Here is a 25559-nt window from a genome sequence, read left to right as displayed (position 1 = left end):
AAGGGATGAAAACCAGCAACATTCCCCTGTGCTCCATCACATACAATGATGATGATGTCATCTGTAAAGTCTAAGAACTGCTATTACTGTTCGTTCATTTAATCCCAAGGGGCTGCCCCAGTAACAGGATCTGTGAGAGGAGTGACCTCTTCCAGCATCACAGCACCTGGTAAGGGACTGACTAGAGAAGAGGCCACCCCCTCTTGCAGGTGGGATATGCCAGAGAACCCAGGTTTGCCTCCATCTTGTAGCAAGGAAGCCTCCATAGCCATGTGTGTGAGGTCCTGTTTCCATGATTCAAGCTATAATAGGCAGTTGTGTATGTAGGGTCCCAGGCTCAGTCTGTGAGAGCCTCTGTGTACTGGAGCACCCAGTATATAACCAACAACAGCAGGGTACAGCAGATCGATCGATCTATTTCTCCATCCATCCATCCATCCATCCATCCATCCATCCCAGACTGTTCAGGCTGTTAAAACGAAATACCATAGACCAGGTGGCTTATAAACAACAGAAATTTATTTCTCACAGTTAAGCAGGCTGGGAAGTGCAAGACCAGGGCGCCGGCGGTACTGGGGTCTGGTGAGGGCCGGCTTCCTGGTTCACGGATGGCTGTGCATTCGCTCTGTCCTCACGTGGCAAAAAGCCAAGGGAGTCCCTGGGGTCTTATAAGGGCATTGCTCCCACTCATGAGGACTCCCTCCTCGTAACCTGACCTTTTCCCAAAGGCCCCACCTCCAAACACCATCACGCTGGGGTTCAGATTTCAACATACAAATTTTGAGGAAACACAAATATTTAATCGATAGCACTTCTCTTTTATATTCAAAAACTCATTCAAGGTTTTAGGGAGTAACGATTAAATTTAGTGGAATGCCCAGATATAGCTGTAATTTGAGCCCTGTTTTAAGGCCCTGAAAGTTCGTCAATGGTGCATTTCAGCAGATATTTAAGTCAATTCAGAAAATAGTAGAGGTACAAAAGCCAATCAGTGCCCTTTTTGTCTTTTGCTGTATAAATTTTTTTAAGTCCGTACCCCCAATTGGGTCAATCTGTGGACCTTGGTTTCCATCATTTTGTGGTCTCTTCTTCCCATATCTAAGTCCCTCCCTCTCCCTCATTCTGTCTTGCCGCTTCTTTCCTTTCTGTTGTCACTAGATATACCTCAGGGGGCTTCTCTTTACTCTGATCAGATTTACAAACTTCATTCGCCAGAGGAGTCTCCAGTCAGGATCTTCAGGGCCACGGGCGCGCTCCACGGCAGTATGTGCTTCTTACAGATTAAAGATCCTGGGCTGAAGTCGCTTCCGGATTATCCCCTTGGCTGAGGCACAGAGTGCGCGTTTTCCCCTCCACACACGAGGATGAGTTTCCTTCCAACACAGACACAGGCAGCAGAGCATGCCTGGCCAAAGAGCCCAGCAGTTGACTGATTATCTTCTGTATGGCTGCCTCTTTTCTGCCATGCACATCTTCTCCCTCATTCCTCTCTGTACAAATTCCCTCTGAATGTTTTGGATTTCTCGCCATGTCAAGTCGCAACTTTCAGTTTTTGTCTCTACTCAGTCACCCATGGCACGGACCTGCATGGTTAGAAGGGAAACTACCAAAGCCCAGCAGTCGGCTTCATCAGCAGCTGTCACTTCCTCCAGGGAATGCCAGCCAATCTCCCTGCGGTCAGGGTTCACAAACAGTAGGGTCATTTGTCTATAGCCCAGGTCAGAGCCATTAAGCTCCATGATTCCAAGGTTAGACCCTTGGAAAACAACAGTGCTAAGCAAACCCCAGGTTCACTGGCTAAAGGTTTTGCATTAGAAGAGCATTTGAGGTGCTTCCTCTGGTAATTTGGAAGGGGTCCCTTTTCTCATCAGCATCTGGGCCATAGGACACCACAAATGTGCAGCTCCACACCGCTGGGCATCAGGTGTGTGCGCAACAGCAACAAGGGAAGGAGCAGCAGAGGAGGGGGGAAGGCTGCTACCCTGACCTGAGCAACAGCTCATTAGACAACTGGAATGCCATGCTTAATTCTCCTGGGGCTGGTTGTCCACCCATTCCAAAATTTCACAAAGGGCCAGCTGCATGCCCACCCCAGTGGTGCACAATAACAAACCATGGTATGCATGGGCACCCCGAGCAGCCAGGGATGGTTGCCGGACTCTATGCAGTAACCAGAGAGTTCTAACCAGACCCTTGGTAGGTGGGGCACAAATGCAGTAGGGGTACAGTGCTGTCTCTGCCTTTACAGGCAGAAGCCTCACAGCCAAACTGAACCCAAAGGGAAGTCACCTGGGGTGTAGCCAAATAACAATTCTCTCATAGGGAGCTTTTTAGGGTGGGAAGACACAGTGACACCCCAAAACCAAGGCAGTACAGTGCAGGTCAAAAGGCAGGCCTGCCTGCGATTGACAGCTCTGTCCCAAAGGGCCTTTGTCATATCACAGAACCAGTTAGTCAGGCAAGAACAATTAGTTAATAACTAGATGAACCACATCTTAGATGGTGACCTTGTTCTTGGATGGGCCATCCTGTTCATTATGACAACTGTATTAACTGCCTCCTATTCACTCAGTTGGTGGTGGGATTCCATCTTGGTTTCAGAGGTAAAAGAGTCCATTATACTAGGCCTTAATTTCAGGCCACAGTTACTATAATTTAAAATATTTCAAAGACTATAAAAACATCTCAAATGTTCACTAATATTGATTATATTTTCAGTGCAGAAACAGAAACAAAGACCTTAATATAGAAACAAGATATTATGAAGAGAGGTAAGAAATTTATGATACTTCCAAAAAAGATAATAAGGCTTACAAAAGCAGAAAAGCTGTAACTGAAAATAGGTTTAGTGGTTGTCAGTGTAAGATTTCTGAGAATGCATTCTGCCTCCCACCATGGGAAAACTGGTACCGAATAATGTGAGTTTTTAATTTTGTAAGTATAGAAGAAAGCACCTTCACAGATTCACCTACATTGCTATATGCAGGCAGGGTTGTTTATTTAATACACCTTATTTTTTAGAGTAGTTTTAAGGTTACAGAAGAACTGAGCAGAAAGTAGAGTTCCTACATACCCCTTCGCTTCCACCCACTGCTACAGTCCCGTTATGTGTGGTACATATGTTACAGCTGATGAGACAATACGGATACATTACGACTAACTAAAGTCCACAGTCTACCTTACGGTTTACCCTTTGTGTTTTACACTTTATGGGCTTTGACAAATGAATGACATGTATCTACCATTATAATATCCTACAGAATCGTGTCACTGTCCTAAAAATCCTCTACAATCCACCTATTCATCCTTCCCTGCCTTGTCCCAAACCCGTGGCCACCACTGATCTTTTTACTGTCCCCATATACTTGTGCTGTTATCAGAATCCATTTTAGACGGAAACCAAAGTGTAAAGCCTTTTCAGATTGGCTTTTTTCACTCAGCAATGTGCAAGTAAGGTTCCTCCATATCTTCTGTTAGAGAGCTCACTTCTTTTTACCACCCAATCACTGTACCTTGTAACCTTGTTATAATTGCTTAGCAGTGTCAAGGTATTCTATTTTTGACTCCTCCGAATTTTCTACCTAAAGAATCGTGTTATGTGTGAATATAGACAGTTTTATCTCTTCCTTCCAAATCCAAGTTTATTTCCTTTACTTGTCATACTGTGTTAGCGATGACTTCCAGAAGGAGGCTGAAAAAGAGTGGTCAAAGGGGCCTCCTTCCTCTTTATCTTAACTGGAAAAGCATCTAGTTTCTCACCATTAAGTACGATGTTAGTGATAGGGCTGTTGTAGATGTGCTTTAACAAGTTAAAGAAGTTCCCTGTATTTCTAATATGCTAAGATTTCTTATTGTGAATATGGGTTAAGATTTTGTGAAATGCTTTTCTGCACCTAGTAGTATGATCATATGACTATTTTCCTTTTGCCTGTTGATGTGATGAGTTACGTGAACTGATTATCAAATGTTGAACCAGGACTGCATGCCTGGAATAAACTCCACTTGGTCACGGTGTGAAGTTATATACAGTTGGATTCACTTTGCTAATGACTTGTTGAGAATTTCTGCATCTATGTTCCAAGACATAGAGTTCTGTCTGCAGTTTCCCTTTCTTGTAATGTCTGCCTGGTTTTGCTACTACAGCAATACTGGGCTCATGGAATGAGTTAGGAAGTATTTCTTCTGTTTTTACTTTTTGGAAGAGATTGTAGAGAACTGGTTATTTCTTCCTGAAGTGTTTGGTAGAATTCACCAGCAAACACATTTGGGCCTGACACTCTGATTTGGAAGATTAAGTATTAACTCAGTTTCTTTAACAGATAGATCTTTCTGTGAGTTTTGGCAGATTGTGTCTTTCAAGGAACTGGTCCATTTTATGTAGGTTATGAAAATTGTGGACACACAGTCATGCACAGTATTATTATCCTTTTGATGGGATGAAATCAGTTATGACTTTCTTTCATTTCTGGTATTAGCACCTAGTACTTCTCTTTTTCTTAGTTAATTTAGCTAATGTTTTATCAGTTTGACCTTCCCAAATAACTAACTTTTGATTTTACTGATTTCCTCTATTTTGTTTTTGATTTCACTGATTTCTGCTCTAATTATTATTTCTTTTGTTTCACTTACTCCGGATTTAATCAGCTCCTTATCCTAGTTTCCTAAGATGGAAGCTTAGACTCTTTGTGCAAGTTAAGATCATTCATTTGTGTAACCTGGTTTATGTAATCTGACTGATGGTGTAATCTAGTATACCACCTTTATACCCTGTCTCTCAATAAAAGCCCCACTCTAGCTTCACTCTGGCTCTGCTCCAGTCTCAACCCACCTTCTCCTCAGAGTCAAAAATCTCCAAGGGTGCAGATCTGTCTCTGGGTACACTGGCCTCTGCCTTAGAGGGCAGTTACTTACAGAAGGTTTGTACAAAATTTAGGCTGAGGACTAGAGAACTCACATATGTACACTCAAGGCACCTCCTGGCTTGACATGGACCATGGGTGAACAGGGAAAATGAGACTAGGGACTAGATATCCCTCTGTACTGAACACATTCTATTTGCCACTTTGTTATTTTGATTTATACATTCTAAATGGTTATGTATTACCTCTGTGGGCCTCCTTTTACAAGGCTGCTCAGCCCTTATACACATGGGAGATGTGCCTGATACAGTAACAAATGCTAAATTAGGAGTGTCTGTTCTCTGTTCACAACTATATTAAGTTGCATTATGCAAATGAAGCACATATGGTTTATTATATAAAGAACCATATGTGGATACATAAGTCCTGTAAACTTAAGGGACACTTCACATAAGCATTTAAGGCTGTGACCCTAATTATTCAATTTATCTCTGCTTTTTAAAAGCTTCACATTCATGATTGCCAGGATGAGGGCTGCAGAAACAGTATGATTATTAACACGAGGGAACTTCTCGTGATGAAATCCTGATTCCTTTGTAATCCTAATGCAACAGAGACTCCAGATACCTTTTTGATTTTGTAACCTGTGTTGATGGTTACTCAAACTATTAAGTGATAAAATTTCACAGAACTACACTGTACAAAGTGCTTGTAAAAACTGTTGAAGTAGAAATAATGACTGTATGTGACTTAGTACTGTGGTACCATCAATTTCCTGTGCTTGACAATATACCGTGGTTGTGGAAGACAGCATTAGAGGAAGCTTGATGGAGGGCATGTGAGAATTCTATGTCTGACTGCAATTTGTCTATTTTTTCATTTTACTACTTTTTTTTTTTTTGGTTTTTAAAGCTTCACATGGCACAATATACATCTATAAATTACAACTTTTTGTTTCCTAAAGATAAATATGGCATCAAAACCCAAAACACGACTTCTAATGTTATATTACTTCTAAAAATAATCTTTAAGTTATATACCTCAAATTGAAAGCTTTCTCTTTAATATAAATTCTGACGTAACCTGGTATTTTTGCTAAAAAAAAAAAAATTGTTGTAAATAAAAAAATCTGCAATATTTTATACCAGTATTTGCTTGGTGACATTCAATGGAATGTTACTTAACAAGACTGTCCTGCATTTGTTGCAGTCTACTTTGGAGTAAAATAAGGCCAGTTTGTGTGGAAGAAGGTTCCCAAACATTCAGGATATCCTGTCAACAGAGCTTCCGCCAGTGTGAATTCTTGTATAATGGGTGCTGAACTGCAGCTCGACATTCCTAACATCCACTTCAATCGTAAGGTTTTTCTCCTGCGTGTGTTCTCTGATGTACAATGAGGTTTGACTTCTGAGAGAAGGTTTTTCCACATGTGTTACATTCATAGGGCTTCTCCCCCGTGTGTGATCTCTGATGTTTAGCAAGGTCCGATTTACGGTAAAAAATTTTCCCACATTCATTACATTGACAAGATTTCTCTCCTGTGTGAGCCCTGTGATGCACTGTGAGGGATGATTTGTGACTGAAGGATTTTCCACATTCATTACATTCATAGGGTTTCTCCCCTGTGTGTTTTCTCTGATGTAAAATAAGTCCTGACTTCACACAGAAAGATTTTCCACATTCATTACATTTATAGGGCTTTTCTTCTGTATGAGTTCTCTGGTGGACAATTAAGGCTGACTTATGACAGAAAGCCTTTCCACATTCATTACACTCATAGGGTTTCTCACCTATGTGAATTCTCTGGTGCTGAGTGAGCTGAGACTTCTGGCAGAAGGTTTTCCCACATTCGTTACACTCATAGGGTTTCTCCCCTGTGTGTGTTCTATTATGTTTAGTTAGGTATGATTTATTATAGAAGATTTTCCCACATTCGTGACATTCAAAGGGCTTCTCCCCTGTATGAGTCCTATAATGTTGAGAGAGGGTAGACTTATGGCTGAAGAATTTCCCACATTCAGGACATGCAAAGGGCTTCTCCCCTGTGTGAGTTCTCTGATGTACTGTGAGGTCAGACTTCAAGCAGAAGGTTTTCCCACATTCATAACATTCATAAGGTTTCAACCCTGTATGAATGATCTGATGCCTGGTGAGTACTGACTTGTGGTAGAAAGTTTTCCCACATGCATTACATTCGTAGGGTTTATCCCCTATGTGAGTTCTCTGATGTTGTGTAAGGTGTGACTTCTGACAGAAAGATTTCCCACAGTCAGGACATTCAAAGGGTTTCTCACCTGTATGAGTTCTCTGATGCACTGTAAGGTGTGAATTCATACAGAAGGATTTCCCACATTCATAGCATTCATAGGGTTTCAGCCCTGTGTGTGTTCTCTGGTGTTTAGTGAGGTCTGACTTCTGGTAAAACGTTTTCCCACATGCATTACACTGATAGGGTTTCTCCCCTGTATGTGTTCTCTGGTGTAACGTGAGGGCTGACTTGTGGCTGAAGGCTTTCCCACATTCACTGCACACATAGGGTTTCTCCCCTGTGTGTGACCTCTGATGTTTAGTGAGGTTTGACTTCTCCCAGAAAGTTTTTCCACATTCATTACACTGAAAGCGTTTCTCTCCTGTGTGTATCCTCTGATGTCGAGTGAGGTGGGATTTCTCCCAAAACGCTCTCCCACATTCATTACATTCAAAGTGTTTTTCTCCTTTATGAGTTTTAAGTTGTGAAAGGCATAAATTCCTCCTAAAATTATTCCCACTTTCATTACAGTCATAGTGTTTCATATGTGCCCCATGATGTTTCAAAAGGGTAGAATTCACACGTAAGGATTTTCCACAACCACTAAATTCATAGTGATTTTCCTTTGAGGAATTTATCTGATGGAATAAGAAGGATTTATCAAAGAAGGTTCTCTCATATTCATTACATTCACAGTCATTCCCTTCTGCAATCTCTTTCTTGTATGTACTGAATATTGCCTTTTCAAGGAAGGTTTCTTGATAAATGTTATGATCAAAATTTTGCTCTAAAGTTTGAATCTTCTCATGATGAATAGGGTCCTCATCATGACTGAAAGTTTTCCCATTTTTAAAAAATTCACTTTTCTCTCTAGTATGAGTTTTTTCGTGTTTAATACTGAGTAGCAATTTTCCACAGGCATTAAATTCATCAGTCTTTTTTCCTAAATAGTTTTTCTTATTGATAAACAATTCTGAAATACAGTTGAAACTCACTCCACATGAGTCACACTGACAGAGGGTTTTTCTGGAAGGAAAAGAATTTGTGTCCAAGTTATGTGGTTTTCCTACTATGTTACCTCGTTCTTCAGTTAGCATTTTATTATTGATGAATGCAACTTCCCACACATGTTTCGGCTGGTTTTCGTGGCTCCTTTCTTTCTTGTGATCAGTTTTCCAGATTTCTAAAAATAAGAAAAATTAACCTTACATATGAATAGTAACACATTTTTTATGGAATGCAATGTATATACAAATGCCCTATGTTAGTTAGAGCTGATTTGGATTTCTTGTCTAGTCCAGAGAAGAAAATAACTGTAGGTACATATTCTTTTTATTCTTGAGTTTTGACATGAAAAACAAAAAATGAAAACTAGAAACAAAAAGCCTGGCATAGTGGGAAAAGGGAACGGAAACTGGCTATTACAACACATACATCTGCATTCTGGTGTCTGATGAATAACAGCACCCGTTAAAATCTGAATGTGTCCATCTAGCCTCCAAAAAACTGTATGGATCAATATAAGGAGAGCAAATAAAATTACCTACAACAACCCATGACTTCAGCATAACCAGGACATACAAAATACTACTAACTTCAAATTGCCACTAAGGAAAGAAACATTTAAACACAGAAAATAACTGATAATGATCCATTGAGAGTCAGCTAGAGACTGTGGCAACCATACATAAAGAAGAGACAGGGAACTCAGAGATGATTAAATACAAATGAAATCATTCCCAGAAAGGGGAAGCCCCACTACGAGTGGGAAAACACTGAGATGACATCTCAGTTCTGATACGTGATAGCTCAGACCACTGGGAACTCCAACAGAAGGGACTTGTAGTTAATGGGAACTGAGGATGCAAGCACTGATCCAGGTGAGGAATAAAACGTAAGAAGGACAAAGTGATCTTAGAATAGACTTAAATTACAAGGAGCCAGTTATGAACTGAACTGTCCCTCTCCCAAATTCATATGGTGAAGCCCTAATCCCCAATGTGACTATATCTGGAGACAGAGGCAATTAAGGTTGAATTAGGTCATCAGTGTGTAGCACTAATCTGATAGGAACAGCATCCTTATTAGAAGCACAAGAGACACCAACTTGCTTCTTCCCACTGTGTGCACAGAAAAAAAGCCATGCGAGGCTACAGCAAGAAGGTGCTGTCTACAAGCTGAAGAGACAGGGCTCACCAGAAACCAACCCTGCTGGCACCTTCCCCTTGGCCTTATAAACTCCAGAAGTGTGAGAAAACAAATTTCGGTTATTTAGGTCACCCAGTCTGTGGTGTTTTGTTATAGCAGTCCAGGCAGACTAACAGAGAGTCCAAAAAGAAAAGAGATTTCACTGAAATTTTAATAAATAGCCCTGAAAAAAGGCATGACAACAGAGCAGAAAGAATGACAATAAAACCAAAGAAAGAAGAACTGGTTCACAAAGAATATCCAGGATAAAGAAGGTAGTCTGCAAAATAAATAAAAATTTAAAAATAAAATTGTATGCATATATGTAGGATTATACTCTCTACAGAGGAAAAAAAACAATGAATATTAAAAACCATAATATTGGGCGCCTGGGTGGCTCAGTCATTAAGCGTCTGCCTTTGCTCAGATAATTATCTCAGGCTTCTGGGATCGAGCCCCGCATCGGGCTCCCTGCTCAGCGAGAAGTCTGCTTCTCCCTCTCACACTCTCCCTGCCTGTGTTTCCTCTCTCGCGCTCTTTCTCAAATAAATAAAATCTTTAAAAACAAAACAAACAAAAAGAAGCCATAATCTAAGAAAACTGCTGAAAAGGAGACCTCATCCACACAGGCTAAAGAACCACCACGAACCTGGGCAAAGCTGACCTGGAACAGTCTTCTCTAAGGCACACTCTAGTAAAACTACTAGACCTTAAAAATGAAGAAACATCCTTGGGGCAAAAAGACTAAATCTCAATAAACAAATAAAAATGTAGATTTGGCAATAGATTCTGTCACCAATAAACAAAGCAAGGCTCAGTGGAGGAACATTTTCAAGTTAAAAAAAAAAGTGGGAATCAAGGATTTCATAGGGAACACTGGCAGAAAAACTGAGCAGTGGATAATTTAATTGTAGGCCCAAGACCAAAAGAAAGTTGAGAACAAGAATAGAAGAATAATATATAAATGTTAGAGGCCCTTGGGTGGCTCAGTTGGCTAAGGGTCTACCTTCGGCTCAGGTCATGATCTCGGGGTCCTGGGATCGAGTCCCACATCGGGCTCCCTGCTCAGCAGGGAGTCTGCTTCTCCCTCTCCCTCTGCACCACCCCCTACTCGTGCTCTCTTTCCTCTCACGTTCTTGCTCTCAAATAAATAAAATCTTTAAATACATACATACATATGGGTGTGTGTATGTGTGTGTGTGTATACACACACACACACACACACACATATATACATAAATGTTATATATTCTAGTGAAGCAGAAATAATGCAATTAGAAAACCTATAGGAAACAGGAATGAAAAGAAGAAATAAGAATAAGCTCAGAGATAGCCACATAAATAATAGCCTAAAGAATGTCACTAAAAGCTAAAAAATCAAATAGAGTTAAATAAGGAAATGGGCAACTAAGGCCAGTATAAAAAATTATTAGTGTAAAAGTAACTACAAGAACAAAACCATAAAAATTTAATTGACTCCCTCCAAAAAGAAAAAAAGACCAAACAGAATAATTCAGTAAATGTGATACACTCATTAAATGTAACAAAATGACAGAAATGAGACGAAACATGAATCATATTAATAAATATGAATGGGTTTAATTCATCAATTAACAAATGACTTCAAACTGTGTCACAAACAAAATCCAAATTGATGCTATAAAGGGGAAACATAATGATAAAAACTGACTCAAAAAAGCTAAAACCAAAGGGATGGGCCATATTATTCCAGACAAAGGGAAACAATAAGGAAGCAGAGATGCAATCTTGTTATCAGTAAGGATAAAAAAAAAAAACCAAAAACCCCACTTTACAAGGCTAAAATCCTCAACTTTCAATGTGAAAATCACAGTTATGAATATCTAGAGTCCAAAAACCCTTGAAGCAGAACTCAGAAAAGCAAGGAAAAAATGAAATACACTATTCAAAAGAGTATTTCAAGAAAGATCAAAAAGGAAAAAGTTGGGGGTGTAGAAGACTTAATGACAACAACCAAGAAGACATATATCTTTATAATGTCAAAACTTGTAATAGAAAAGACACTTCCATCTCAAGGGTGCCTGAAACATTAAAAAAAAAAAATGATACAGGTAAAATGCTCAGGTAATGCTACAGTAAAACTAGAAATTATTAGGGAAGAATAAGCTTCCATTGGGACTTCAAAAACAAACAACTCTCTAGTAAAAACTGCTCTTTGATGAAAAAGGAAACAAACCAAAGGTGAAGTTCTAAACCAAAATAGTGAAAATATTACTTAGGAGTATATATGGGATACACACACTGATCAGAGATTTCATAGCATCAAATGTTTTGTATCAGTGACAAAGAATGAAAAATAAGTAAACCCTTGACTCAAAAAATAAAAAAAAACTAGAAGAAAACAATAGTAATGTAAAAGAATGGAGTAGAAAGCACAAAGAGGGAAATAATAAAGATAAAAACAGATAAACACAAAAATAAATTTAAAATAATACAGACAAAAACTTTCTCTTCAGGGCGCCTGGGTGGCTCAGTTGTTAAGCATCTGCCTTCAGCTCAGGTCATGATCCCAAGGTCCTGGGATCGAGCCCCGCATCGGGCTCCCTGCTCCAGGGGAAGCCTGCTTCTCCCTCTCCCACTCCCCCTGCTTGTGTTCCCTCTCTCACTGTGCCTCTCTCTGTCAAATAAATAAAATCTTAAAACAAAACAAAACAAAAAACCTTTCTCTTCATCTTTAAGGTCTACTAGTTTTATTAAAGGCGGTCTTTAGTGAACCATTCCACATCGGTTTTCCCAGGTTCCTGGTGGTCTCTGAATATGTGCATCAGGTCTTCTTTCACTTCTGGATAGTTTACTTAGATTAGAAGTTAATGGAACAGAAACAGAAAAACAGTAGAACAAGAGTTAAGTCAAAAAAGCTGGTTCTTTGGAACCCCTGGCTGGCTCAGTTAGTGGAGCATGCAACTCTTGATCTTGGGGTTTTGAGTTCAATCCCCACGTTTGGTGTAGAGATTACTTAAAAAATACATAAAATCTTTAAGAAACAAAAAAGCGGGTTCTTTGAAAAGATTAACAAAGGAAGCAAATCATTGACTACGCTAATCAACAAAAACAAGGGAAAGAAAGCTCAACTACCCAAACTGAGAAACAGTAAGGAGGAAACAATCACTGGAACAAGGTATGAAAAAAATCAAAAAGGCTATTTTTGCTCAACATGATACAGGTATGTTTGAAAGAAAAGTAGCAAATAATTTCCTAAGAAAATACACCTTATCGAAATTAAACTTGGTAGAGACAGAAAATGTAAACAGAATAATTTCCACATAAGAAACAGAGTATCAAGTTTGCGTGAGCCATAAAATAAAGCATTTCTGTGCTTTTCACCTACATTTACAAATTGTTAAATTTTTCCCATACTTGCCTTATCTTTCTCTATATAAAGTCTTCCTGACCATTAACTCTGTGGGTTAAATGCAAACATCATGACCTGTTATTTCAAATGTATCAGCATGTATCTCCTATGAATTAAAGGCATGATCACCCTCAAGAACACTGTACGTTGATACTACATCATCCATCATACAGTCCACTCAAGAAGAACAGTATCTTTGAAAATATCTATGTGCTTTTCAACTATACAAATCCCCTTCCTTCACTGCAAAGTCCTCCACCATCAAGGAGTATAGGTATCATGAAAATGGGTTTAATCAAAATTGTCTTTAAAGATTTTCCACATAGGTTCTGAAATTTGTTAATGTATCTCTGAGGTATGCCTGTAATATCTTTGTCTAGTTTTGGTATTAGCAAAATGCTAGCCTCAGAGACTGAATTAGTATAACCTTCTGGATTTTCTGGAAGAGTTTGGTAAAACTGGTATTATTCCATGTGTGGTAGAACTCACTAATGAAGTCCCTGTACTTGGATTTTCTTCATGGAATGGTTATCTATTTCTCCTGAAGTGAGCTGGGATAGCTGTTGAAGGAAATTGTCCATTTTACCTAAATGGCTGAATTTATAAAGCTAGAGGCAAAACATTTCCTTATTTTTCTTGTAATATCTGTAGAATCTTTGGTGATATTGCCACTGCTATACTTTTTTTTTTTGTAATATTTTATTTATTTTTTGACAGAGAGAGACAGCAAGAGAGGGAGTGGGAGAGGGAGAAGCAGGCTTCCCATGCCGCAGGGAGCCCGATGTGGGGCTCTATCCCAGGACCCTGGGATCATGACCTGAGCCGAAGGCAGACGCTTAACTACTAGCCACCCAGGCGCACCACCACTGCTATTCTTGATATCAATAATTTGTCTCATCTAGAAGCCTGTCAATTTTACTGATCTTAAAGAACCAGCTTTTGGTTTCACTAATTTTCTCAACTATTTTTCTGTTTTCAATTACATTATTTAAACACTTTAGTATTTACTACTTCGTTTCTTCTCCTTACTATGGATTTAATTTGCTCCTGTCCCCCTAGATTTGTAAGGTGGAAGCAGCCATTAAATTGTGACCTTCCTTCTTATCCAGCATGAATTTCACACACGTGTTAGATATACATGTGTGTATACAAACACAAAATCCAACATGTATGAAATTTACACATATGATAAATACATATTATTTATAATATATATTCCATATAAAAAGAATTTTATGTATGCATTTGTGCATTAGATACATTCACACACAAAAAATTTACTTGTGTTGCATAAGAAAGGTCTCAATTATCTCAGCTGTTTTCACCTTAAAAAACAAGAAAAAAAAACACTAGAAAAGAGAAAATTAAACCCAAAAGAGAAGGAATAAAGATCAAATGGAAAACAATGAAATCAATGAAATATTATACATACTTTGTTTCCTATATTAAAATTTCCTATATGTAAATTTCCTACAAATTCTGTTTTCATGAACATTCAGTTCAAAATAGTTTCTAATTTCCCCTCTGAATTCTTCTCTGAACCATCAAGTTAGGTAAAAGTGTGCTATTAAGTTTCTAACTATTTAGGAATTTTACAGCTCTTTCTGTTACTGATTTTTAATTTAGCTAGATTTATCTCCACTCTGGTAAGAGAAAACATTTTATATGACTTGACTCCTTTTAAATTGAGATTTGTTTTAGGTCTTAGAATATGGATCTACCTCGGTTTATGTTCATGTGCTCCTGAAAAGAATGTGTATTCCACTGGTTTACCTGTGTGTGGGGGGTGGTATTTTATAAATGTCAATTAGGTCATTTGGTTATTCGGTGTTCTTCAAGTCTACTACAGCTTTGCTTATTTTCCATCTCCTTCTTCTACTAATTATCGGGAGAGGGATGTTGAAATATCAGACTATAACTGTGCATCTATTTCTCCTTCAAGTTCCATCAGGTTTTCCTTCATATACTTTGAAAAACTTATCTGTACCATAAAAGGAAAGGATTAAGTTTTCTTGATAAATTTATCTCTATCAATATGAAAAAAAAATCCTTCTCTTTCTCTGGCAATATTCTTGGCTTTGAAATCCACTTCATCTAATACTGACACAGGAATATAACCTTTTGAATAATTTTACCACTGTGTATCTTTTTCCATCCTTTTTATGTTCAACCTGTTTGAATCTTACCCTTTTAATTTATCTCACTTGGCAATCTCTGCCTTTTAAATGGGGGTAAAGTAGTGAAGAAAACAGGCAAAAATCTCTGCTTTCTCAGGTTTACATTACCACAGGCTCATTGTATATCTCAATCATTTTGTGGGTTCTAAGTATTAAAGGGGTAACTTGACTTCTTGAAAACAAAAACACACCATCAAACCTCATAGGATTTCTAATTAGAATTAATTGAATCTGCATGTGAATTAGGGAGGAATACATCTTTATGATGCTGGCCCTTCCAATAATCAACAACATAATCTATTCATATATAGAAAACTTCTTTAAGTTTTTCAATACCATTTTAAACTTCTTATAGAAGAATATTATGTGTCTTATGCTTATATCAAGTTTTAAGAAACACTCAGACAGAAATACACACATCTACTAATCGTAAACCACAGCATCACTCTGAGAGAAGCGGGGCACTGTTCTGGCTCCTAACTCCAGAGCAACATTGTAGTACTTATATTCAGAGACACAGGCAGAACACAGAACTATCAAGTTCTTCTTATGAAAATAACGCCACCTTCAAAAACAATGAAATTTCAGTGTTCAGCTACTAAGAAGAGACTGGTGCCTCCATTAAGGCAACAAGGTAAATCACAGACCAACTAAAATTATACCAGAAGAACAAGGGAAAGAGACAATTAAGGAGAACAACCCAGGCTATAGATTTGATCCTATCTACCAGAAACATTCACACAAATACACTTACAATAGAAGATTTTCTACGGAAATAATTTTCTCAATTATTTTTTGAGAAAAAAATAAATTTTCTAGGAGATGATTTCGCCATGAAGGGCAATATAAAGATGGTCTGAAAGGGCTCAAAATTGGACCAATCCATAGAGCAATATATGACCCCAGGACAATGTTGGAAACAACAGACCAATGGGCCAATAATTAGTAGAGGCTAAAAGCAGGATGTGACACCAATAGAGGCAGAGAAGTTAACACAGAGACCAGTGAAAGAAACTGTGTTAATCAGGGTTTGCCAGAGAAACAGAGCCAGTAACCATACATATACACACATGCGTGTGTGTGTGTGTGTGTGTGTGTGTGTGTGAGAGAGAGAGAGAGAGAGACAGAGAGATGAAGAAGTTTATTAAAGGAATTGACTTATGCAGTGATGGAGGCCAAGAAGTCCCCCAATCTGCTGTTTGAAAGTTGGAGAACCAGGAAAGCCAATGGTGTAATTCAGTCTGAGTCAAAAAGCCTGACAACTACAGGAGGTGATGGTTTAACTTTTAGTAAAGATTGAAGGCCTGCAAACTAGAGGGCCAGTGGTGGAAGTCCCAGAGCCCAAAGGCCAGAGAACCAGGAACATTGATTTTTGTCTTAGATATCCCAGCACAAGAAGAGAAAGAAAATTTGCCCTTCTTTGCCTTTTTATTCCATTCAGGCCCTCAAATAATTAAATGCTATCTGACCATAAAGGTGAGGGTGGATCTCTTTATTCAGTCTACTGAATCAAATGCTGTTTCCAGAAACATCCCCCAAGACACACCCAGAAATAATGTTTTACCAGCTATCTGGGCATCAGTTAGGCCACTGAGGTTGACACACAGAATGAATCATCAAAAAGACACTCACAGAGCACCCCCCCCATAACACTATCGTCATTCTAATAACCGTGTGCGTGCCCAAGGCAGCGCCCTCTGACAACAGACATCAGAGATGGTACACGGTGGGAGCAAAGGACTTCAGCCAAATAATCCAATCAAGTCATTAAACAAATAAGCAAGCAAAAATAATAACGGACCCTAGAGAAAGAAGGAATCAGTATCAGACTAGGAACAAAATATCTAAGATATCCTTTTGTCAAAAAAAAAGTTTCACAAGACGAACAGTAAATTTCACATATATGGGAGAAACAGCAGGCAACCAACTGCCCTTGAAAGAGTCCAGATATTGGACTTAGCAGATCACAAAGCAGCTATTACAAACATGTCCAAAAGGCAACCATGTTTAAGGAAGTGAAGGAAGGTACTGATGACACCTCATCACACAGAGAGTATTAATAAACAGAAAAGAATGAAACAAAAATTCTAAATTTGAAAATTATACTACCTGCACTGTAAATTCATTAGATGGGCTCAACAATTGAAGCTTACAGAAGAAGAATTAGTAAACTTGAAGATAGATCAATAGATATAACTTAAACAAAAGAAGAATGAAGACAACTGAACAAAGCCTCAAATAAATGAAAGACAGTGTTATCTGCACCAACATATTCATAATGGGAATATCAAAAGAAAAGAAGGAAGAGTAAGGGGAGAAAAACTATTCAACAGAACGGTGAAATCCTGCAAACTTAAGAGAAAAATAATATGCAAATTCCAGAAGATAGATAAACTCCACATGAGATAAACAGAGATCCATGCCAAGATGCATCATAGTAAAACTATTTAAAAAGAAAGACAAAAAGAAAACTTAAGTATCAAGAGAAATACAACTCATCACATACAAGGGAACTCCAGTTAGATTAACACCTGACTTTTCAACAGAGTCAACAGAGAGCAGGAGGTAGGGTGACATACTGTGAGCTAGGAAAAAAAAAACAAAACAAAATAGAACTGTTTTCAAAACTGAAAGCGAAATACATAAACTCATACATTTCCAGTCATTAGTTCAAATCCACAAAGATTGCAGGTAAAGTAACTCTGTAATTTTAAAAGACAGCATAAAGACATATTTCTTCTCCTAACCACTGCCCCAGGCCATGCAACAACCAATATGTATACAAGTATATTGTTAGGTCTGTAACCTATAGAAATTAAATACGTTTGACAATAGCAAACACAGGCAGAAAAACAAAGTTATACCAGAGTGAGGAAATGAACCTGGATGGTAACCTGAATTCACAGTAACAAATGAAATGAAGCAGAAATGGTGAATAAGAACGTTAATATAGCAAACTCCATAAATAAATACTTGCTATCCTTTCTTGTCTCAGTTTCTTTAAAAGACATCAAATTATATAAAGTTGTAAATCCAACAATGCATTGTTGGAATTTAAACATATACAGATCTACTATGCACAAAAGTAGTATCACAAAAATAGAGTAGAATAAATAGAATTATATATGAATGGCATCTCTATATTTCAGTGTAGATAAGGGAGTATATATCTGAAGTAGATTCTGAAAATGTAAATTTATTAGGAAAATCTTAGAACCATTAGGAAAATCATTTTTTTTAAGATTTATTTATTTGAGAGAGCAAGAATGAGAGAGAGAGAGAGAGCACATGAGAGGGGGGAGGGTTAGAGGGAGAAGCAGGCTCCTCGCTGAGCAGGGAACCCGATGGGGGACTCGATCCAGAGACTCCAGGATCATGAACTGAGCCGAAGGCAGTTGCTTAACCAACTGAGCCACCCAGGCGCCCCAGGAAAATCATTTTTAAGTGAAATCGTCATTGAAGAAATTAAAATATTATGCTAAAACATACTTAATGAAAAAGGCAGTAATAAAAGAATGATAGGATCAAAAAGGCATAAGGCAGATAAACACCAAAAAGTAAAACAGCTAGAGTAAATCCAACCATACCAACACCAGAAAACCGGGAATGGACCTAGAAATCCAATCAAAAATCAGCAAATGTCAGGGTGTATGAAACATGTATATGCAAGCACATGCTATCTACAAGATTCAAAGCACAAATAGGTAGAAAATTTTAAAAACAGAGAAAAATATATCAAGTACACAACATTTATAAAAAGGCTATAGGAGCTATATTAGTATCAGGCAAAAATCTATTTTTACACAAAAAAGTGTTATTGGAGATAAAGTGGATATCATGCAATGAAACTGGTCAATAAGTAAAGGAGACATTAATCCAAGCAATTATATGCTGCTAAAAACAAAAGTCTCAAGTGTATGAAGGAAATTCTGACAGAATTCAAAGGAAAAACACACGTCAACAATAATTACAGACTTTAATATCCCACTTTAAGTAATAGACAAAACAACTGGGAGAATACAAAAAAGCAAAAAAATAAATAAATAAATAAAAGGAAGTTAAAATACACCATAAAGTAAGCTAGACCTAACAGATACATGTTTAAGACAATCCACTTGAAAAGAGCAGAATACATATTCTTCAAAAGATGGAACATTCCCTAGGATAGATTTTATTTTTAAAAGATTTTATTTATTTATTTGGCAGAGAGAGAGACAACAAGAGAGGGAACACAAGCAAGGGGAGTGGGAGAGGGAGAAGCAGGCTTCCCGCGGAGCAGGGAGTCCGATGTGGGGCTCAATCCCAGGACCCTGGGATCATGACCTGAGCCGAAGGCAGATGCTTAATGACTGAGCCACCCAGGCGCCCCTTTCCAGGATAGATTTTAAAAGGTTCTCCTATCACAATGGAAGAAAATTATAAATCAGTGATACAAAGGGATTTTGAATTCATAAATATAAGATTAAATAACACATTCCTGAATAAAACAGAGGGAAAAAATAACAAGGAAACTTAGAAAATACTTGAAGTAAAAATGTAGATTTAACATACCAAAACTTATGAGATACACACAAAACAGTACTTAGAAGATAATTTATAGGGGCACCTGGGTGGCTCAGTCGTTAAGCGTCTGCCTTCGGCTCAGGTCAGGATCCCAGGGTCCTGGGATCGAGCCCCACATCGGGCTCCCTGCTCCGCAGGAAGCCTGCTTCTCCCTCTCCCACTGCCCCCGCTTGTGTTCCCTCTCTCCCTGTGGGTCTCTCTCTCTCAAATAAATAAGTAAAATATTAAAAAAAAGAAGAAGAAGATAATTTATACCCACAATAACCATACTAAAAAAAAGGATCCCAGGGCACCTAGGTGGCTCAGTCAGTCAAGCATTTGACTCTTGATTTCAGCTCAGGTCATGATCTCAGGGTCATGACGTCGAGCCCCACTCAGTGCAGAGTCTGCTTGGAATTGTCTCTCTCCCGCTCCCTCTGCCCCTACCCACCAAGCTCACACGGGTGCATGGGCTCTCCTTCTCTCTCAAATAAATATAAATGCATGCTCTCTCTCTCTCAAATAAAATCTTAAAAAGAAAGAATGATTCCAAATCAATAACCTGCCTTGCACACCTGAGAACAATGGAAAAAAAAAGCAATACCAATCCAAAGCAAGCAAGGATAGAAAATGAGATGAGTAAAAATTAATAAAACAGCAAAGAAAGGCAAAAAATGATTCTTTGAAAAGATCAAGAAACCTGACAAACCTGTATTTAGGCTGACATGAAAATAAGATCAGGGTCCTGGGATTGAGCCCGGCATCGGGCTCCCTGCTCAGCAGGAAGCCTGCTTCTCCCTCTCCCACTCCCCCTGCTTGTGTTCCCTCTCTCACTGTGTCTCTCTCTGCCAAATAAATAAATAAAATCTTAAAAAAAAAAAAAGCCCAGATCCAGATGGTTTCACTAGTGAATTTTTTAAAATCATTTAAATAATAATTAACATTAATTATTCAAATACTCCTCCAGAAAATAGAAAAGACCTCCTAACTCATTATATGAGACTAATACCACACTGGCACTAAAATCAGACATAAGAAAAGACAATAAAAAACTAAGATCAACATCTTTTGAATACAGACCCACAGATACTCCCCAAAATGCAAGCAAATGTTATATAGTAACATATAAAAAGGATTATACACAAAGGCCCTGTGGGATTTATCCTACTAATGCAAGGCTAGTTTATCATTTGAAAATGGTAAGTGACTACGGCCATACCACGCGGAACGCGCCCGATCCCGTCTGAAAACGTCAAGTGAGCACCGACAGTGCACTCTCCCTCCTCTAACTTACTAGAGCTGGAGGGCGTCTTCTCTGCCTTCTCCCTCTGCCTCACTCCCGCTCTCCAGTATCTCCTGAAAAGGAGTCTGTATACTCAACTGCTACCACACTTTTTCGACTTTCTGGATTTCCAGGCTCTGGTGTCTAGGGTGACCTGCTTTCAGTCTCACACGACAGTATACATTTATGTACTTTAAGAGGTACTGCCTGAGGATCTCCCTTCTCTTCAGCCTGAATCTAGATGCTGACCAAGATCCCCCCACTGGGACACTGACAGGTCTTGAAACACCCTCAACTACTGAAAGCCACTACTAGTAAAATAGACTGGTTAGACAATCACAAAATTTGACAGACAACCAAGAGCTAAGTCAGAGCTGAACAATAAGGTTTTCACCTACATGAGGCCATTCCTCCAATACTAGGAGAGTTGGCTGTTTGATCTAATGCACAGAAACCCACACAGAGAATCAAGAAAAATAAAGAAACAAAGAAATGTGTTCTAAATGAAAGAACAGGATAAAACCTCAGAATAAGTCTTTAATGAAATGGTAAGTGATTTACCTGATAAGGAGTTCAAAATAATGGTCATAAAGATACTCATCAAACTCCGGAGAAGAATAGATGAACACAGTGAGAACTTTAACAAAGTTCTCTTTGTTAAACTTTAACAAAGAGATAATATAATAAAATACCAAACAGAAAATACAATAGGTGAACTGAAAAATACATCAGAGGGATTCAACAGCAGAATAGATGAGGCATAAGAAATCAGTGATCTGCAATACAGGACAGTGGAACTTACTCCATTAGAGCGGGGTCAGGGGGGATATAGCTTAAGGGGATGTATCAGACCATACAAAGCAGACCAACACTCACATTATAGAAGTCACAAAAAGAGAAGAAAAAGAAAGGGGCATAAAACTTATTTAAAGAAATAATGGCTGAAAACTTCCCCAAATTGGGGGAAAAAAATGAAATCCCTATTCAGGAAGTCCAGAGATTTCTATATAAAATAAATCCAAAAGACCCACACCAAAACACATTATAATTAAAGTGCCAAAGATTAAAGACAAGGAGAGAATCTTAAAAGCAGCAAAACAAAAACAAAACCAAAAAACCCACAACTAGTTATTCCAATTCTTCAGAAGAAATGTTTCTGGCCAGAAGACAAGTGCCATGGTATATTCAAAAATTCAAAGAGCTGGAAAAGAAAAAAAAAATTACTAACCAAGAATACTCTATACAGCAAAGCTGTCATTCAGAATTGAAGGACAAGTAAAAAGTTTTCCAGACCAAAAAAAAAAAAGGCTAGAAACCACCAACACTAGAACAGCTTCACAAGAAATGTTAAAAGGACATTTTTAAGCTGAAACAAAAGAACACAAATTAGTAACAGGAAAACATATAAAAGTATAAATCACAGTGGTAAAAATAAATATATAGTAAAATTCAGAATATTCTAATATTGTGAAGATAGTGGGTTGATCACTTATAAAAACAGTATGAACCTTTTTTTTTTTTAAGATTTTATTTCACAGAGAGAGAGCACAAGCAGGGAAAAGAGGCAGAGGCAGAGGGAGCAGACTCCCCGTGGAGCAGGGAGCCCGATGTGCGGCTGGATCCCAGGACCCTGAGATCATGACACGAGCCGAAGGCAGAGACCTAACGACTGAGACACCCAGGCGCCCCTGTAGTATGAAACTTTTATGTACAAAAAAATTGCCATAACTACAATTATTAGTTAAGGGATACATAAGATCAAAAGATACAAGATTTAACATCAAAACCATAAAATAAGGAGGGGAGAGTAAAACCACAGAGCTTTAGAATGTGTCCAATCTTATGTTGTCAACTTACATTTGGCATTGGCTTTAAATGTCCCATTAGACCAGATGGACTTTACAGACACTTACAGAACATTTCATCCAGAAACAAAGAAAAATGCTCAATACACATGAAAAATTTTCAAGGACTGATCATACATTAGGACAAAAAACAAATCCTACCAAATTTAAGTAGATTCAAACCCAATCAAGTATCTTCTCTGACAACAATGGTATGAAACTAGAAATTAATTACCAGAAGAAAACTAGAAAATTCACAGATATGTGCAGATTAAACATGCTCCCGAACAATGAGTCAACAGAGAAATCAAAACATACCTTAAATGGAAATACAATATACCAAAACTTACAGGATACAGCAAAAAGCAGTTCTAAAAAGGAAGTTCGGAGTGATAAATACATTAAGAAACCAGAAAAAAAAACCTAACCTTACACCTCAAGGAACTAGAAAAAGATGAAGAAATAAAGCCCAAATTAGTAGAAGGAAGGAAATAATAATGATCAGAGCAGAAATAAATGAAATATTATCTAAAAAGCCAACAGAAAAGATCAATAAAATTAAGAGCTTGTTCTTTGAAAAGATAAACAGAATTAATTAAACTTTTATTAGGCTCACCAAGAAAAAGAGGACTCAAATAAGTTAAATTAGAAATGAAAAAGATGTTAAAATTAATACCAAAGAAATACAAAGGATTTTATGAGAGCACTGTGAACAACTGTAACAAATTTGACAATCTAGAACAAGTGCATACATCTCTTAAAAAAACAGAGCCTACCAAGACTGAATCATGATGAAATAAAAAATCTGTAACAGACCAATAAATAGTAAGGAAACTCAATCAGCAAACGAAAGCCTCCCCCAAAATAATGCCCCCCCCCCCCCGCAAATACAGTCCAGGACCAAACAGCTTCACTGGTGAATTCTACAAATCATTTATTTATTTATTTATTTGAAGGATTTTATTCATTTATTGGACAGAGAGAGAGAGAGAACACAAGCAGAGGGTCAGAGGCAGAGGGAGAAGCAGGCTTCCTGCTGAGCAGGGAGCCCGATGCGGGGCTCAATCCTAGGACCCCTGGATCATGACCTGAGCTGAAGGCAGATGCTTCAACAACTGAGCCACCCAGGCGCCCCTCTACAAATCATCTGAAATAGAATACCATTCTCAAACTCTACCAAAAAAATAGAAGAGGAGGGAACATTTCCAAACTCATATTATAAGGCCAGCATTATCCTCATACCAAAGCTGACAATGATGTTACAAGAACAAAAAATTACAGGACAATATTCCTGCTGAACATAGATGCAAAAAACCTAAACAAAATATTAGCAAACTGAATTCAACAATACATGAAAAGGATCATACACCATAATGATGTGGGATTTATTACGGGACACAAAGATGGTTCAACATCCAAAAATAAATCAATGTGATATACAACATTAAGAAAATAAAGGATAAAAATCATAAGGTCATCTTTCAAGAAAGTAGGGTTAAAGGCAACATACCTCAACATAATAAAGGCCATATATGAAAAACCCACAGCTAACATCATACTCAATAGTGAAAAACTTTTCCTCTAAGAACAGGAGCGAGACAAGGATGTCCATTCTTACTACTTTTATTCAACAGAGTAATGGAAGTCCTAGCCACAGCAATCAGACAACAACAAAAAATAAATAAATAAAAGGTATCCAAATTGGTAAAGAAGTAAAATTGTCACTAGTTGGAGAAGACATACTATATATACAAAATCATCAAGACTCCACCAAAAAAGTGTTAGAACTGATAAATATATTAGGTCAAATTGCAGGATAAAAAAAAAATCAACATACAGAAATCTTTTTGGGGGGGCACACAACACAGATAATTTTTATTAATTAAATTACAGATGCTTTGAATAAAAACTTAGAACTAACAACCATTTAAGGGTCAATGATCTACTTTCTCCCACAGATGAGAACCAGTTATTTTTCTTGTTTTGTTCACCTGAACACTGAATCAAGGCCATGGTGCTTAAACACAGCTGTATTCCTTTCACATCTTACTACTTTCCAAATTAGAGTCCATCATTTCATGTCAGTTACTCATTAAGGGTTTCCTCTACAGCTTTCCCAGGAGATTGTATAGTCTTCTGATTGCAAGCAACAAGTTTCATATAAATTAATCCAAGTAATTCTGCTAGAGCTATAATACCCAAAGCTGAAATTAGAAGGAAGATGGCCATGCACTGGGGTGCACTCTGAAACACAGAGGCTTAGTCCAACCATAGAGAGCACACAGCCCACTACCTGAAGGATCAGTATCACTGTAGGAATTACAATTAAACCAAGTCCATAGCATTCCTTGTTAAATATACACTTGGGACAAAGTGACAACTCTGGTGAACACTAGTCCAACAAATAAAAGAACGGTCTTCTCCTTTTAAGACTGGATTTATATTTTAGTGTCACAATACCAAACTGTCCCCAAGACAGAAGGACAGCCAAAATTGGGAAAACAACGAGGATGTTTTCATTTGGAGAAAACCATGAAACAATACAATATTTTAGTTCTATGATTTCCCCTTCTCTGCTTAATTCTGTTACCTCACAAGTGTAGTTTCCTATGACAGCCTCTTTCTCAACCATCCTCAAAGAGGCAAAGTCATTAAACAATCCTTCTGAGATTTTGGTCCTCTTAAACTTATCCCCGTTGAGTGGTCCTTTATACAGCACCATCAAAATGTCTTTTTTCTCTAAATTTCCACTTTACATACATTTCATTAATGTTTGATGCACCCACATTATTAGCAAACATAGGATGACAACAGTTTCATTGCAAGCCGTGTGTTCTACAGATCTGGTAATGTCAACTATTAGCTGAGCCAAACCGCAGCACACCGACCCCAGCAGCAGCACCACCAGAGGCCACACGGCCGTGGCTGCCGCAGGTTCACCACTGCGGTCCATCACAGGCAGGGTCCGCCGCCCAGGCTGCCTGGCCGCGCACTCGTGCACTCGCGCGCTCCTGCCACCCCGCGCCTGC

At 38.2% G+C, this 25559-nt stretch overlaps 1 protein-coding gene and 1 pseudogene across 1 annotated transcript in view; both read right to left on the bottom strand.

Annotated features, from left to right (window-relative positions):
* Window positions 1-503: 503 nt before the first annotated feature.
* Window positions 504-25559, bottom strand: part of LOC118356333 (zinc finger protein 33B-like) — a 51352-nt gene continuing 26296 nt past the window's right edge. Inside the window, 2 exon segments of the mRNA XM_035724294.1 lie at window positions 504-6223; window positions 6225-8290. Of these exon segments, the coding sequence (XP_035580187.1) occupies window positions 6122-6223; window positions 6225-8290 (2168 nt within the window). The 3' untranslated portion in view covers window positions 504-6121.
* LOC113923735 lies at window positions 24616-25483 on the bottom strand (annotated as a pseudogene).

Source organism: Zalophus californianus, chromosome 15 (assembly GCF_009762305.2).
Source record: "Zalophus californianus isolate mZalCal1 chromosome 15, mZalCal1.pri.v2, whole genome shotgun sequence".
Taxonomy (NCBI): Eukaryota; Metazoa; Chordata; class Mammalia; order Carnivora; family Otariidae; genus Zalophus; species Zalophus californianus.
Note: the sequence above shows the minus strand (reverse complement) of the source record. Positions and strands in the feature narration are given on the sequence as shown.